The sequence below is a fragment of the Vanellus vanellus genome (genome assembly GCF_965231255.1).
Source record: "Vanellus vanellus genome assembly, chromosome: 2".
Lineage (NCBI taxonomy): Eukaryota > Metazoa > Chordata > Aves > Charadriiformes > Charadriidae > Vanellus > Vanellus vanellus.
In genome coordinates, this window is record NC_138906.1 from 79,162,035 (window position 1) to 79,180,486 (window position 18,452).

General features: G+C 39.2%; 1 protein-coding gene across 1 annotated transcript in view; it reads right to left on the reverse strand.

Moving 5' to 3' along the window:
- PHLPP1 (PH domain and leucine rich repeat protein phosphatase 1) overlaps window positions 1–18,452 on the reverse strand; it is a 141,448-nt gene that overhangs the window by 31,408 nt on the left and 91,588 nt on the right. Inside the window, exons 4-8 of the mRNA XM_082479084.1 lie at window positions 16,862–17,028; window positions 5,532–5,682; window positions 4,761–4,984; window positions 2,535–2,737; window positions 818–878 (exon numbers count right to left, since the gene is read on the reverse strand). Coding sequence (XP_082335210.1) covers window positions 818–878; window positions 2,535–2,737; window positions 4,761–4,984; window positions 5,532–5,682; window positions 16,862–17,028 — 806 coding nt within the window. The remainder of the gene's footprint in view (window positions 1–817; window positions 879–2,534; window positions 2,738–4,760; window positions 4,985–5,531; window positions 5,683–16,861; window positions 17,029–18,452) is intronic.

Genomic DNA, 18,452 nt, shown 5'->3' on the forward strand with positions numbered 1-18,452 from the left:
ATCACACTTATTTAGTCACACCTGTGTGTTACATTTAGGTGCCCAACACAAATAACTCATGGTTGATGAAACTTTGAAGTTGATGGCCACTCAGCCAGGTCAACCCACTAATAGTTAAAATCACCCTCAACAGCTTGAAAGTGCTTCAAGCAGGCTTTTTAATGAATGAGATTATCACTTCAACATGCAGATGAGTAATTCCCTAAATAAGACAAACATTAAGCACACGTATAAAGTGTTTTCCTGATTCAGTTCTTAAACTGTAAACCGAACTAAAACACTCCTTTTTCAATTTCTTTCCTTATCCCACCTCCCTCATTAAGGTGAGATTTACAGATGCATTCAAATGGCAACTGCAGTCATCCTTGTAGCAGCCAGGGCTGTGGAGAACAACAATGATCTTCAGGAACTGCTGAACTGACGAGTAAACTATCAAACCGTCACCTACACTGGGCTTGTGACACAGACATATCCAGAAAGGAACTTCACCAATATGAGACATGTACAGAACTGTGTTATATCTCTATAAGATAGGAAATCTTTAAGTCAGGGAAACTCTTTTCCTTTAACTATAAAGGCTTATTTTGCTTTTAGTAATAAAAAAATTTAAAAAGTAAATCTATAAAAGGGAAACTGGGAAGAACCGGCCAGTAGAAAAAAGCCAATCCTCTAACTCTGAAAATCAGTCTTCTCATATCTCAAGGTCCAATTCCTGTCCCCACTCCCTCCCAGTAAAATACCAGTGAACACCCTTTTTCCATAAGCCTCATTGGTATGTATCTTATAGGCGCAAAAAAAAAAACCCACATATTCTTACCTAGAAATATCCATATAAGCCAGGCAATTAGGAACTGGATACACATCAAGGTGAACAAGTTCTAGGGGGAAAAATATATAAAAACAAAAGTCAAGATAAAGATTTGCACCTAAATGGCTGTTCCGTAAGAGTTACTTTAAGCAGCTATCACCCACAGATTTCATAACAAGTCAGTAACCTAAAAAAATTCTGAGGATCTGGACCTTTGTGAACTGAGTTTTGTTGCTTTATTATGTCTGAGTATATTTCCTGTATTACATTGTACTTGCTATGACAGACACTGCATAACTGATCAGAGAGGAGAAACTGGAGGATTGTAAAAATTTCATGAAAAATTCTCATTTTTCCATTTTTGTCTCAGAGCTGTAACTTCACCTCCGCCACGCTCTGTCCAGAATAGTCAGTCACAGATCTGCTGTACTTTTTTTCACGGGTCACTAATGGTACAGGCACGGGAAGGGAGACTCTCCAGTCTGGAACAGCAAGCTACAGAATACTTTAGAGTCCTCCAGGTCATAGCAAGATCCAGAGTATTTTTCAACACAATACACGAGCCTTTGCATCCCTGTGGAGTTCCTGGTTGCCAGGCAGCCTTACAGACCTTTCACTAGCAGTAGTTGAGACACTGTAACGTTGTATTTTGATTGCTTCAATAATATTTCATATCCTAAGGTTTTTAGGTAGCTAATGCTTAGCATTAAGGTTGAAACAAAACCAGCAGACATCTATTTAAGCCTACAGAAAATCCACTGAAGTGAAAGTATAACAAGCACCACTGTTCCTTTGGAAGACGAGACTAAAACAAGGTGGCTGAGGATGCAAAGAGAGGATAACCAGAAGGAACAGCAAGACCAAACAGAGAGTTGATTGCAAGATATGGGTTGACTTGGGTTCTCAGCTCACATTGCACAGCACATGCTCAGATTATGTTAACTTTTCTCAGCTACAAAGATCCTGGCATGAATACTTAATGAAGGCACAAGCTTGGATATCATTAAGATGACAGCCTTTTAAAGGCAGTTCAGACTATTCATCAAATTCACAGCTCTCTGAGCTTGCATTTTGTTTATTCCATACCAAACTACTCCAAACAATAAAAATGGTGGTGAAAACTGAATATTTTAAGTAATAGCAGCTTCCAGAGACAGATCAAACAAATCCTATTCATGGAACACAGGAGTTATTCAACTGGAAAAGGCTGCATTATTTTTATCATCAAATACAAATGAAGTTACTCATTATAGATTTCGTAGCTTTCTGGCCAGAGTAGGCAGCTAGAGAAAGTAGCAAAAACATATATTGTTTTAGTTTGTCTCGCAAATGGCCACTTGTTCAAACTTTCTCAACTCTGGGGAGAAGCAATAAATTCCTTATTTGCCTTAGGTAAAGCAAGACATTAATACAAACCCAAAGAACCGACAACTTCAAGACCCCTCCCCTGCTGACATAGAGAGGAATTTCAACCCCAATTCTAAGATTTTCACAGTTTTGACCTCCAAATCAGTAGCCCAGTGTTATTTGAAAGTCGCTTCTGAAGGTCAGAACTGCCAGTAGCATGATACAGCCCATATGAAACCCTTTTATCCAAGGGTCATGCCAAGACCCTCCTGATTCCTCCCAATTACGTGCACTACACTCCACAAGCATCCCACAGAGAATCAGGTACGAAACCAGAAGTCAGATGACCACACCACAGCTGCCTTGAAAACACACTTACCATTCGAGGAAGCATACAGCGCTTTGAGAAAATATCCACTGATTTTGAGGGTTACCAGTTGATTTCGTTCACAGTGTAACACTTCAACATTGTTAAAAACTGTTGCATCCAGCTCCCCGAGTTTGTTGTCTCTGAGATCCAGTTGGGTCACATGATGCAGAAAATCTATTTCATCGGCTTCCAATCTCCTAATTGAATTCAATCTTGCAGACAAAAAAGGAGATTAAAGGTAGTTACATGGCAGGCTCCTGCTGACAAACCAATGCTAACTCTACAATCAGTTGCACTGGATTAAACTAGCATGCCTCCAGGTTTTGATCAAGGTTGGTTTTAAATATTTCTCCTTTGTTATGGTATTTTAAAAGCAGGATGGATCTGCTCTGTTGTTTTATACATCGTGACAAAGAAATGATGATGCCAAGCTCCTTCCAAACTACTTTGAAAACTACTGATAAAAAGCTCTGCAAGAAGGCAAGTATTACCGTTATTGCATCTATAAAAATAAAAGATGATCTGGCTGTTGTTTGTGCCTGATAGTTTGGAAAAGAACAAAACCTCTACAGTTCCTGCTGGTCTATCATAATAATCATCTGCTGGAAAAGCCTGAAAGATACGAGTAAGCTGCAGATATAGGAGACTCTTGCCTTATTGAAAGGCCAAATTGAGATTTATGAATTCACATATATTCGCCTCTCGCATCACCATGCTCCACAGCAAGCAAATTCAGAGACCTGAAAATGGGTGTTGAAAGAAAACAAAGCAAAAAGCCAAGACAAGTGGGTCTGTCAGATAAAGAGAACTGGTTTTATCACATCTTCACTGTAGTGCATTGACGCTGCTAATACTCGGCAACTTCCCCAGAAGTTACAACTGAATGAGATTATCTATAACCCAGCAATGTTTGAGACTGCAGAGCACTCCAAAGAGTTTGGTTTCCAATTCCCAGCTCTGAACACAACAATAAAAACAGTATGGTAACTTCTGCTGGCCCATTTAGCCTCCCTAGCAAGGATAAGGGGAAACACCTACAGGTCTGTTGTTTCTCTTGCTTTCAAAGAGTTGCTCTCTGTGTAACAGTTGTGCTTTTGGAGTAGCTACATTTCCCAGTTAAAAGAAAATGGGTAGTACGTGTTCTCCAACACCACAGCCTGCTTTTTCTGTTTTCAGTTTACAAGCAGTGCTTCGTTCTGATTTCACTGAAGCAAAGCACTTCACTGTGCAGCAAGTACAGTGTTCAAACATGTTCGACATTTACTATTCCAGGTAGTGTTACAAAGAACCACTGTTCACTGCTTGCTGCAGAAGGGATGAAGCAGACAATGACAGGCCTGGAACTGTACCACTGGACTTCATGGTCAGCTCAGCCACAGCATCCCTATTCTGAGGCAAATTTATCTATCTATTTGCTTTTAACATGCATGCAAACACACAGACATATTTTAACCCCACCATAAATGCTTCAGAATTCATCCATCTATTTTAGCTGTTTTCTTAACTTATGCTGGCTCTTCCTTGATTGGAAAGTCTCACAGCTACACAGCAGTACGGTACACTAAGTTTTAGTTGAATAGCTTAACTAAATGGTTCCAAAATTCATCATTATTTGGACCTCACGGTCCACGCTCTGAACTGAGCCTGGCCCAGCTGATTGCAGAAGCTGTCTTCCCCAAAGACCACAAGAATAAAGAACCAGCTCATACCAGAGCCATTTGTAGCAAAGATCTAGTTAGACTCTGCTGAGGGCATCAATAAAATAATGTTACTCATGGTGGACTAGACTTTTTAACATACCAAGAAATATTAAAATATTTATTTTTGTCCTTTCACCTTCATTGCCCTTTTTTTCATCTCACACTTTGTAACATTTCAGACAGAAGCTTTTTGGGTCAGGGACTATCATTTCTATTGTATTAACACTGCGCAGCAACAAGAACTGCAGGGTTCACCAGTGTCCCAGGCTCTGTTTTTTTTGATCTTGCGCTGCAAGTATTAATTTCTCCCCCAACTCATGTTCCTATCTATTGATCCCCCTAAATGCTACCTCTTCCTCAAAGAAGAGTGCTAAGTCATGGTAAGTGCTATGAGTTACATAATACTGCCAGAAACACGGTTCCATGGACTAACACAAAAGATTCATATCCAGTGGCTGCTCTGACAGCCAAGAAGAAACCCTTTCAAACACCAATAATTTAGACCCGCTTATTTTTCCCATTTCCAAATACCTACCTTAGATCCACGTGTTTAATATGAGGCATCCTTTTTAACACCTGTAGGTTCAGGGTATCCATGCAGTTTCCTGACATACAGAGCTTATCCATGGCAGTCAGCTTCTCCAGCACCCCTGGAATGTTGGTGAATTCATTGAAGGACAGACTCACGTAGCTGAGCTGATGCATATGCTCCAATTCATCAGGAAGGGACTGGAGAAAGTTGCCATCCAGCAAAAACGTCTGCAAGCTATTAAAAGGGAAGGGGAAGGGAGAGTGAAGAAAGTAAGTGACCTGTTAAATCAAATTTCCTTCCTATAAACACAAAAATTTGCTGCAGTTACAATGACATAAAATATACAAAAGGGCAGAAGAAAAATGTTAAGAAATAATGCCTTAACATCTGCTACAGAAGATATCGACCAAATAATTAAAGCCTTGGCAACTATGAAATGTAGGCTGTGTAAGATAGTTGTATTGTATCTTCAAACATCTCCAGAACTGCAACTTGTGTGGTGACTGAAGAACATAAGCAAGAAGGTTTAAAGATTTTCTTCACTGTGAAGGTGACCCTTGTGTCAAATGCTGGGGACTGGAAGAGCTTCGAGGCACAAAGTATCCTTGCCCTCCATCTGCAGCTCACAAATGCTTCCATACAGATCTACAAGCCAGTTTGCTCTGACAAAACCCAGGAAGTTTAAACTGTTTCTCATAGCAACATTACGTACAGTCATGAAACTGCTTGTGGCCTTTATCATCAGGCTGTGTACATTAAGTTTTAAGAAAGTACTTGCTTGTGCATCTCGCCTACAACTGCTGGAACACTTCTGAGGGCATTGCAGGACACGTTGAGTTCAGTCAGGGTTGGGATACTGCACACTGCCAGTGGGAAGTCTCCTAAATTATTATTGGAAAGGTTAAGGCTCTTCAACTTGGTGAATCTACAATGAGATAAGAAAAATTAAAAATAAAGGAGACAAATAAGTGGACCATAAACCACATCAAGTTGCCTTGCAATAATTAATACAAGGTAAGTTTGGTTATGTAAATGCAAATCACATGCATTTTTAGTTTATGTACTCAGAACAACCAGGGAAACTACTAAACATTCAAGTTCAACACCACTTTCAAGAGTTCGTTTATGTTAAGCTGGCATAGAGAAACAGGTCCTCCTGAACAACACGCTAAATATATTTTCCTATGAGTGTAACAAAGAACAAAACCCTTGCCAACCTTATATGTCATTTCTTCGGTGGCATCTCACCCTGTACTAAAGCACTGCTATTTTTCTGAATACATCTCTTGCTAGTAAGACTACCCTAGCAACACAGGTTAGAGGGCACAAGAAATTCTTAGCCTATTTGAGCACTAAATTTTTGTAGTGCAGCTCAGCTCCATTCATGTGACTAGATAGAGTCTTTCAACCAAAAATTCTCATCAGAACAGGCTGGTTTGAATACAACTGGGAAATGTGCTGAATTAAAGCAGAATTTAGCAAGTCTTCTGTAATGACAGAGGTAAATTCTTACGCTCTTGATTAAGTATGATGTCAAAGCTTGCCTTGATTTCAAAATTTTGTCCTTGACGTGTCACAGAACTCTTAAAAGCCCCTTGGTTTATCACATCAGCCAACAAAGCAACTTGCATGTGCTTGCCTTATTAAAGATGACCAAGACTGTTTGAACAAAAAGCCCAAGAAGGGGACAATCCAATTAGCCAGCCTGCATGTTCAGCAACATTATTAGGGTTGCCTAACAACCACTGGGAGGTATGCCTAAAGGCAAGTAAAAGGATGAATGAAAAGATCTGTGTCAGATTCCGATAGATGGGAGGAAGTTTCTTTTCTGGCATGATTTACACCAGAACATTTTATCTGGACTTCATTTTCCCTTCATTAAGGCTCAAGTCCTTTATTTGTGCGAGCAGGCTTTTATATAACATGGCGATGGAAGCAAAACTGCACCTATGAACATTGCTATTCCACATGAAAGTAATCTCAGACAGCATGTGTCAGTGCATCCACAGCCTCCGCAGCGGCCCAGCACATTACTACCTCAAAGCACTTTGTCCTTCCCCAACCAGAAAACACAGACAGAAAACACATCAAGCATTATAAGGGTAAAGAGTTTTAACACCAAACGACTCTTAAAAATCCTTAACAGCTTCTGCAATCAACTGGCACACACCTTTAATATTGCCTAAATCAAACTCATGTCACTGACTAAAACTCAACTTGAAAACATAAGTAGCGCCTTCGTATTGTATTTCAATAGGGGTTGCGAGTGAAGTGTGGATTTTACACCAAAAGACAGGATGTAAACACACTTAACGTTTACACAGGCTTGCAGCAAGCAAAGGAATACTGTGCTTGCTATTGGTATTTTGGTGCAAAGATGGCAGAAAAAAAATACAGAAAAATCACGGCCAGAGTTATCACAGATTTTTAACACCCTGTGCCATGCTGGAGGCAGAAGAAGTTTGGAACATAGTTAGATGGAGACTAAATGAAATCTTGCAGTCAAATTACCGCTGCAGGGAAAAAAATACTACTGTGCAGAAACAATGACTAATGCATCTCTAGAGGGAGAACTGTAAAATAAAAAGGAGGCTAGGGTAAGCTAGCTGATGTTAATGAGGGCTGCTAGCCAGAAAAAAAATGCACATTTTAAACACTATACCTTCATATTCCTCTATTTTGAGCGAAAAGGCTTAAAAATCTTAAACCTAGAACTGAAACACGCAATCCTGCATTTATCTTGAAGATAACTGTAGATTTAGACCACAGATATACTGCCTTGAAATTTGAGGCGATTCTGTGGTGGAACAGCTGTCCCACATCTTCCTCAAAGTCAGCTGCAAATACAAACAAGAGTGCTCTAAGTAGCGGACTCCGGGCCTTTAGAAATTACATTTTTTTTTTTCCATATTTAGGTAAGTGCAAAAATAGTAGTGAAGACAGGAAGATTAAGTCAAAATAACTAAGATGCTGAAGAAATAGCAAGATGCAACCATTCCAATTTTCAAGTCAACCATGAAAGAAGAATTAACTCATTTAATCATCAACACTGAGGCTACAGCCTTTACCCATGCTGCTTTGGAGTATCAGAAGAACGGTCTCAGGGCTTTTGCCCACTAAACAAGTGACAACTACAATCTACTAAAAGACCCCAAGTACAATCCTGAGATAAAATTACAGAAGATCAAGCTAACACACAGAGGAAAGAGGACTGGGGTGGGGGCAGGTGGTGAAGGAAACTACGAAATATATTAACTAACTCCAATGCAGTGTTCAGCTTCAAGGCTTTCTGTACACATTCTTGTGTATAATTGTCCTAGGTCAAAGAGGGGGAAAAAAAAAAAAAAAAAAAAAAAATCGCCCCCCACCCAAATGTATCTGGAATACATCTCTACCACCCTTATGTACTTTTTAATGTGTGTTTGTTAAGGGTCTTCTGTGAGTAATCTAATTACTAAAGGCATGAACTGAACTGATTAACAGGTTTATGTTGTATGTAAGGGAGGATGAGTAGTACATCCAGTATTGAATACACTCATACAGAAGCTGAAAATGCACATAGAAGTGTATGTCAAATAATCCACAAAGGAGAGTTCATTGTTAAATCACATTTAAAGAAACGCTGAAAGACAGACACCATAAGCTTAGTTAAAGAGATTAATTTAAAACAACTGCCAGGAAAGAGGTATTTTCTTCCTCTAGCATTTTGTAAATGAACATGTTTACAACAAAGTTGCATTTCTTCTCATGGAGCAATGTCAAGCACAGAACATTATTAAGGCATTTACTCAAAGTTAAGATCCAAGTCTACTTCTCATCTTTGGCCACTCACTTCCCACTGTCTACATCGCAAATAGGTTGGTGCACTTCCATTATGGAGCGTTGCCATGCTGCACATTTAAAATGCTGAATTGTTTATAGCACTTCTTATAACTAGAGAGATTTACCGTCAGTAGCACCAGTATCACTCGTAGCATCAATATAAATAAGGTAGGAGAGAAGTATTTTACAGACTCAAGTTTTCTGTTGTTGCTGAGTTTGCAGTGTTGGGCTTTAAATTTTATAGAAATATAGATTTTATAGAATTATAGAATGGTTAGAGTTGGAAGGGACCTTAAAGATCATCTAAGTCTAACTCCCCTGCCATGGGCAGGGACACCTTACACCAGACCAGGTTACTCAAAGCCAGAGCAACACTGCTGTCTTCTCACACTCAAATCTTTACTCCTACCGGAAGCACACATCAATGCTGCCCCCATGGCATTGCCAGAGAGAAGAAAAGGCAAAACATTGCTCATTTGAGGCATGGCATGACACTGTAATAACCTCATATAAATCCATACATATGCTTTCCTTCCTTTTCTCCCTCCTTCCCTGGTTCTCGACTTTGTTATTTGTTAAAAAAGTCAACCCGAAGAACAGCATCTCTCAACATGCTACTTTCTGTTAGCTTATTAAGCTTTCTATTATATAAACCAATATATAAACACTCACTTCTCTGACCAAAACTAGTCCTACTAGCTGGAGCAAAATGCTGACATGTCAACCGTTGGGTTTAAACATGCAATATGAGTGAACACTAATTGCCATAATTGAGCCCAAAAATGCCCACTTAATCCTGAAGCTGCCACTTCAGGAGTGGTTTTAGTTTGACATATGTAAAATGAGGAGAGGGGCTAACAAGAGAAGTTTGTATCACAGCAAAGCAATGAACTGACACGCTAACTTCAAATCCAGATCTACCCAATGTGCACAGCAGAGGAATTTCTATTACACAGTACAGCATTTGTGTTCCGCTATGTTTCGAGGGGAAAGAATAGCATATTCGAAATGGCCATACACTGTCATTGAAATGCAGCTATAAGAGACTCGTCTGACGAAAGCAGTCTTGCCCTACTCTTACCAAAAGCAATTAAAAAGCAGTATTTTACTACACCCAAAACAGAAGACATGGCTTAACAAGGGACTCAGTTTAAGGAAAACAATCACTTTCCCAATACTACCGCCAGTATTTGGGCTGTCCCATGACTATACTGTGGTTGCAGTTGAACATCATTTCAAGTAGCTGCACAACTGTCTCTCAGCTTCAGCACCATTTCCAAGCAGATTGATGGCACTTGCCTAGCAGCACTGTGGCAAGTGTTGGAACTGAACTACAACTTGCCACCTTCATGAACACCTGCTACTTTGGCCACAAACTTAATCATGAAGAGAATTTCCATATAAATCTGACACACCAATTTCCTCCTTGGAAATAAAAGGTCCAATTTACTGCCTTTTTGCAGTTGTGTCAGATTCCCCATCCATAGCCTTATTGCCTAAGGGCGCAGTTAGCCTAGCGCCAGAAATACTGTCATAGCATTTCCCTTCCCAGAAAGGTGTCATTGTAAAAGCCCTAAATTGGTTAGACAATTAAAATGAACTATTCCAACCCTCTTGCCCTTCTAAATTTGTCAAGACAGCTGAATAGAGGTAGACTGATTCTGCAACAGCTAGTAAGAGTCACTTGGATGCTGCAGGTGAAGGCTTTACCTAATTGAGGTCAAGAGCAGCCCTCCCCAGCTTGGGCACAGAAGAGTTTTTCAATAGATAATAGAGAGGAGGAAGGAGGAGCTCTGCTAGTGTTTTCCAGTCCATTCCTCTGGACAAGACTCCTCTTCATCCAGAAACCAAGTAGCTCACGTCACACCATGCAAAAACAGATGGAGTAAAGTCATGTCAGGAAAGAGCATCACTTAGTTTGAGGGCAAAGATTGATTCTGGTCAAGTCAGAAGAAACTTGAACAAATTCACCCTTTAATTATCAATTTCTCCATTAGCTGAATGGATAAATGAAAACATAGTTATATCCGAATTTTTATTTCCTTCCTCCTCTCTTAAACCCCATGGGGGGAAAAATAAAAAGAAAGAAAAAGCAAACTGACAGCAGCAATTTCAGTATTTTCACTACCTTTTATGCCAACACACTAGGAACAGTCATCTTGATATTTCTCCCCTCTACTTGCATTTAAAGCCATAAAAGGCAAAACAATTCTGGCATATAAACTTGAGTCAATATGCCAAAATTAATTGGTAGATTGTATTAAAAAAAAAAAAAGACAAAAACAGACTCCACTGCACAAAAAGGAATAACCTTAAATCCAGGCAGTTATTTTTCAAAATATATAAATAATCACTGATGTTAAGTCAAATTCAGACTACCTCCAAACTTAAGACAACAACAAAACTTTTATTCTGTTACATAGTTGGCAAGAAGACCATAAAGACAAGAAAAACCAAACGTATGTTTTGTTAGTGGAAATAATCTGAACCTACATTACTGTACTTTGCAGTTGTCAATTTCTGTGCATACCTAGCACACACTGCGTCATTAGAGGGGAAAGACTATCCTCAGAGAAAGAACAAAATTCCTAGAAAGAAAGTGAAAATATATTCTCTTTCTATATTGGACATTTATATTTGAAATACAAAAGCATTAGTGGCAAGCTTCCAAACTGAAACACGTTTAAATACATGAAAAGAAAATCCTTACTTTGGAAGCCATATCACAAAGCAATAGACAAGTAAATCTGAGTAGGCTGACACAAAATAACTGGATTTCATAAGTATGTTCACTATTTTTTGAAGCATTATTTGGAACAGATACTGCCGTACTCAGCCTAATAGTTCCACTAAACTGAAGCCAATTAAGAACTGCATTTTCTACTTTTGGACTACACTATTTTTAAAAATGCTATTTTATAACATATTTCTTAGTGCCATCTATTTTTCTCTTACTACTACTCAGGAGTTCACTGTTCCAATTTAAACAATCCAAAAATTCCAATGTGTTTCAGGCATTAAACCAATTTTGCAATCTTCCCCACTTAGTCACTTGCAGCAACTTGATTTTGCAATTTATTTTTCTTTAATCAAATGTCACTGATTTTTGCCAAGTATTCACGTGAGGGTGCTTTCTTGAATTCAGAAAGGTACACAGGAACTATGAAGAACACAACCAATCATGAAGATTCAGAAAGATGCATTAACAAAACCAAACTCTTCCTTCAATGTCTTTACAAGCTGAATAAAACAAAAGCAGTGAAATAACATAAATAACATATACCAAGTGTCTTCTTTAGTATTAATAAATAGCAAAAAAGTGTTCCAAGGCTACAGAGCTGAAAAAATAAACGTAGCACCAGAATATAGCAAACACTGGATGGATTTGTTACTAGTAGATCTCTGGTTGTCAATGTCACACCAACTTCTCCTTCTTGCCCTACTGTTTAGATGGCTACCCTTTATCTTTGGCTTCAAGTGAAAGAGGAGAAACGAGCACAAAAGTAAGGTTCCCTGGTTCTGAGACCATGAGAGTGTAAGAGAAAGCTCCCAGCATCTTCCCACACTTTGCAGCATGCAATGGCACTCCATTCCTCATGGTAGCACATTCCCCACATTAGCTAGATTCATTTAAATAACTTCAATAAATGTGTGCATTTAAAAGCAAACTCCTTTCCGGAAGAGCATCCTAAAACCAAACAAAAACAAATAAACAAAAAACACCCCCAAAAAAGGAGAAAGCTCAAATCTTTTCCAGTGAATCTACTGATAGTGCCCTGTGGGGACTGGCAAGGGGGAAGATGTATATTTGGCATGTCATTAATCCATCCAACTTTCTTCTCTAACCTCTGTTTCATACACTAAGAGCAATATTCACAAGGAGCACTTCAATATCCTTTGAGACCAACCAAGTGGCAGGCTGGAGACTTTCTTCCCTGCTCCTCAATCTCCAGGGACAAGCCAGGATCAAACTACATCTCACCCTGACTGTCACCAGGCAAGGCCGTCTGCTGGGTTCACAGCAGTCGGGTCGCTAATACTGTTCCCCCCTTGCCCTCTGGGAACCTAAGTGTTCTCTGAGCAATGACTGCATTTCGAATTACCTACTTACTGCACGATGGGTTTGTAAGGAGGGTTTAGCTTGAGGATCACCCCCCAAATTCCAGGTTTTCAGATAAAAACAGCTATCCTACAGTTGGAAGTAGCAAGGGATTTCAGAAACACTTGCATCAATGTCTCAAGAGTCATCTAGCCTCCTCATGCCCTATAGATGCAACTTCAAGTTACTGCCACTAGCCCAGAAGAGTTTCAGCTGAGGTGCCAGAGAAGACAGTTAATTTCTAAAGAGGCTCTGGGAGAGAAAAGATACCAACTGATTTCAAGATAAGAATCCATATAATCATTGTTAATAATTAACCACCACAATCAGAATAACAACTTGTTCTTCAGATAAAATTGGCAAGCATCATTTTGTTTACTGTTAAAACAAACTTTGTGGCTTATTACATCCCCCCCTTTCTTTCTCCTTTCGTTTTTTTTTTTTTTTTTTTTTTTTTTAATTTGCAACAGGCTCATATTAAAAATCCACATACCGACAATTTACTTTTCAATATTAACAAGCAAACAGTATTCTTGATGCCAACAGTTTTTTTCCAACAGCACTGACTGAAACAATTACCTATAAAGTGTGCTTAGCCCAGTGAAGCAGAGCAACAGTAAATAAAGACTATGGTTTATTCATTTGCTTCAAACCTAGAGCCATAGTACTCTGCAAAACTAGTAAGCCTGAACTCTTGTTTGCATTTCAGAACAAGAGCTGTGAAGTTGCATTGTAGATAAGCGGAAAGGGAAGTTTGGGAACACAGTGTACATATAAATCTCAACTTTATGGTTAAAAAAAAATAATCCACCAACCAACATTACAAGAGTGTAAACAATAAAATTTGTGACAAGACAACAGAATGTCTTCAATTGCTCCATTTGCAGTACACAGAATCTAAAACACCAAGGGTTTTAAGGCAAATTCGGACTGAATGGGGATATCGCAAGACATGTCAGCTGCTTCTAATACCACAACTGCTGGGCAATATTTCCACTGGGTAATCTCCTCTCTCCCCTAAAAGAAAAACACCCTTTCCTATAATTTTAAAAAGGCTACCACTGTGAGTACTGTACCAGTACCAAGATCTGCATTGTTTTTCTCAACACAAATGAATTTTCATACTACCTATTTTTATATGTAGTTATGAAATATGTATTCCCTGGTAAGCAGGAAAAAAAATATAGGTAGCTGTATATACCTTTCAATATTCAGACAGTTCAGTTACAGAAGTTCACAGCTGCAGAGTGTCTGCATGATACAGAACTTAAAGTTTGAGTGGACAGCAAAGCAATTGAAAAGTGTGGCTACCGGGGGAAAAAAAGTGCATTTACACCTCTGTAAACCTTCACAATTTAGTTCCTGAGATGGAGATTTTTTCACTTATGCCATTTATTCAGCAGGACTAAATATTTTATTCAGAAATGCAACAAAATACATTATTTTAACAACTGAAAGAAGTAACTGCATAAGCGTAAGTAGGAATTCTTGGTTGTTTTTTTTTTTTTTTCCACAATCCATTCCTGACTGTATCTGCCAAGTCAGTATCTCATTACTATGATGCAGCTGCTTGTGAGTCTACTCAATGGGTAGCTGAAAAGTTGGTATTTTCTTCTGTCTTTGACATACCTCTTGTTTTGAAATCCAGCATTCATGAGCATTTGTTAAATTACCACCTAAAGTGATTTCTTAAGAGGAACAGCTAGCACCATGAGCTGCTTATAGCAAGACAAACTTTCCTAGACTGCCTTGCTAACCAGATTTTAATCAAAAATTGTACCAGGAATGCCAATGCATTTTTTTCACAACATCCAAGCATATGGTTATTTTGGAGCCTTAAATATTTCTGGGCTTGATTCACTGGTGCTGTGCCCTGTGTGCGGCTGCAATTTAGCAAATGAGAATTTGGTATAAAAGCCAACAGTACCAAATCAGAACAGCAGAGATTTTATACTTGCTTTGCAGTGGTTTGAAAAACATGGGCGAACAAAAAAAGACTTTTGGTTTTTCTGGTCAAGTTTTACCTTGTGTAACCCCCAAAAGATCTGAAAATTGTTTTATGAAATTGGATTAAAAAGACAAAAAAAAGTCAGACAACTAACAACTTGTGTTCCCAGGAATGACTAAGCTTCCCTTACTTTGCACATGCTTTCATACTGTGATGCACTAATAATTTCAAAAAGATACAGTGTTTTCTTCTTGCTAGATATTTGTGTATTTACTTACTAGGAAAACCAGACTTACAGTAGAGGTAGAGCTGGCTCAAAGCTTTTTGGCAGCGCAAGTAAAACTTGAGTTTTCCCACCTTAAGGAGAAGCCAGCACTGTGTTTCTTAGGGCAGGAAGGAGAGCATGGCTTGGGAGCACACTCCAGGGCCAGGCTCGTGCTTTTACTGCAGTATATTGGGAGGCAAAAGATAACTGACAGGGCACTGCTCTCCATAACCCTCAGCAGGAACTACCACCTCACACAGCCCTTTCCACTGGCATAGCAATAGGAACAGCAGCAGCAGCTTCCAGCTACTCACTGCCTGGGTGATGCCACCTGTACTGGATGAAAACAAGGCTGGAGGACATCAGCAGTGGCAAAGGGAATGTCAGCACCAAGGTTCATGAGGCACGGGCTCTGAGCCACTGAAACATTGCCATGTAGCCGCCTTAATCATTCTTTTTTTTTTTTTTCTCCAGAAGTTCACAGACCTTTCCCATGCCTTCTTGACAAGCTCAAAGCAATGGAGATAGAGCAGACTATTATTCACTGACAGAACAGGACCAGCTCTCAGAAGAATGAGACACTCAATCAGCTTTGCACCACCTTAAGTGTATGCCACTTCTCCAGATTTTGCTGATGCACAATCTCAGAAAACAGGAGTTTTATTTGGTCACCTGAAATCTTTCACTCTTGCATGTTCAGGCTCACATTAGCGAGAAGAATTTTAAGTTTATTAACTTTCAGCAAGACTCTTCAACTGTTCCTACAATTGCAGTACCAAGAGAACATTAAACAGACAACAAATACTGCCCATCATATTATTCATAAATGCTTCCTAATCCCAAACAGAATTAGCTATATGTACATGGACAAAATATAACCAAGTATCTCCTGTACACTCTCTGATATTTAAAAAGGAAAAATGATAAAAATTCATTAAAATTAAGACATTCATTATTTGTCCATGTTCATCACCTAACTTATACTAAAATTCCACTTGCTATCTGGAGACCTATACCAACATTCACAGAACTTTTAATCCAGTATTATTCTCCAGACTGTGTTCATAAGCTCTTGGAATCACTGCCTGCTTTGTTTATGAAGCAGACCTGCTGGGTTCATTCATCTTCCAATATGCCAAATTTTTTGTTTTTCCAGAATGAAATTGGAATTATATAAAAATACAACAGCCCACATAATCCATCTTGTATTTTTCGGTTGTTATTCAAAGATGAAGGGATTTAGAAATGTGGTTTAAAACATTTCATTTGAACAGGACCATCCACAAATGTAATCCTGAGGTACTCTACAATTCAGTTACCACCAAAATTAAAATCACAGTTTTATATTCAGTAAGGAAACATTCATCTTTCTGAATACAGAAAGCCTGCTGATTCCACATGTACATTAAATTATTCTGATCACAGGTCATGCTGCTGTCTACCGATTTTGTTACATTCTTGGATGAGCTGCAATGGAAAGAACAACTGGAAGGTCACAGTTACTAGGAACGAAGAATTAGGGTTAAGCAGAGTAGAAAGGGGACAGGAATAGGAATCAGGTTGAATTTATTAAGTCAGGGCTTTCTTTGCTTGGGGGGGTAACAAAAAACTTCTAAGTCACACACAGTACTGTTCCTACCTAGAATGCATCCCTCTGACGGGCAGCTCACTTCACTCACATGAATCAAAGACTGAAGAGCTACAGGCTGGCTTCAGTAGGTAGATAAAAACAACACATTCTGAAAACTGCATTTTGGACTGAAAATAGCCTTCTATTTATGAGAAAGACATCTAAGTTTCTTACGAAAACTAGTCTGTTTCTAACACACAGAGTCAACCCATTTCTGAAGCATTACAGCCAGGCCAATCCTCCACAAGAGGAGGTAGTAATTTTTTAGGAAAGTTCCTGCAGACCAGTGGTCACTTGGCTCCAAGGGCATAGGAAGATCAGTAGAACCATATCACTTTACCTTTGTAATTCACTAAGCGCTCTACTTGTGGATGGGCTAGGGTTTAGCCTCAGGAAGTTCTGCTTTAAATTGAGATGAGTGAGGTCTTGGCTATAAAACAGGTTGGCAGGCAGGTGCTCCAGGCTGCAGCATGAGAGATCCACTGAACTTATGCGCTGTGATGCAACCTGGAAGTTAAGAGGTACACCAATATGTTAATACTGTAATAAAACAAGAACATTTCCTTCACCCCTACCACAACAAGACAAACTGCTTTTAAGCACAGCAGAAGTCAGCATCGGCGTATGTAGCTGATCTAACACAGTTTACATCATTGCTGCAAGTTATGCCACAATCTCTTGCTTTGCCTCAGTGCTAAAACCAAGTTCACAGATGGCTAGCAGGAGGAAAAGCACAAAGGTTTGTCAAACTAGGAAATGAAATAGATTTATTTTCATCAACGAAGTTACGCGATAGTCTACAACCAGAAAAAAAAAGATAAGAGATTTGACACAAAACTTTAGTCAAGTTCTTTAGTTAGAAAGTAACAGCAGCAAAAACATAGTGCAGAAGTCTTCTATATTGCTGCATGACTGGTCAGTATACCCAAGTGAGTGGAGGCGAGGGGTAACAGTTACCACCCTGCCTTGGTTTCAAGGGTCAAAAGCAGGTATTAAATGGCAGAAAAAAAGAATTATCCCATTTATATCTTACGGGAGAGAAAAATATCACAGCAGCAAAGCACCAAGCACTCTTCTCAATGAATCAGAAAACTGTACAAGAGTGACAAAAACGTGACAAAAACAAAACTGAGATTTGGGGATTTAACACTGTTTTCTAGAAAGGGGAAGGTAAAACAAACACAGTCTATAGAGGCGAAAGAAATCATACCACCTAGCACGACATACGGCTAGCATCATTCCACAGAGACCTGCAGGCAACAAATTCAAGTAACAGCAACTCTGTTCCTTACCAAATATCTAAGGTACAGCTGCATGAACTACATCCTGCTGCTTTACTTAGTTACTCGCCTTTATTAAAAAAAACACCCCAAAACAACAACCAAACAAGCAAACCCACACAAACAACACTGCAATGCAGAATTCTTACATTTTCTGTCCAATACTATTAAAAATATCCTTTCATGAAGTAGAGTCGTGGAGCAAGCTACATGACAAAACACCACCACATAGCAGTACAAGGCAGTGTGGATGGTGGGCAAGGAGGAGGGGTCAAATGTTAGAAGAATGAGAGGTGTTTTTGGAACAAGCATGGCTTAGATCAAAGGAGGAGAAGCAAACCACCACCATTTTAGACTTCTGGGACCGCACAAACAGTGCTCGAATGGTTACACTGCAAGAGAAACAATCATTTCATTTTGTCATTGGTGCTTTTACTGGCCTCACATGCTAGGATTCTGGAAGTACAAACACCATGTCGAAGGGACAAAAAGAGGAAAAAAACCCCAACAACTCATAATCAGTGCCCAGTCACAGTCTATAAGAACTTCTGAATGTTGAAGAAGGAAACACCACCCAACCTTCTGGGCAGACATACAGCCCTTGCTGGAAGTACCCTGGAACCTTAAAACATGTCGTTTTGCTGGCGTAAG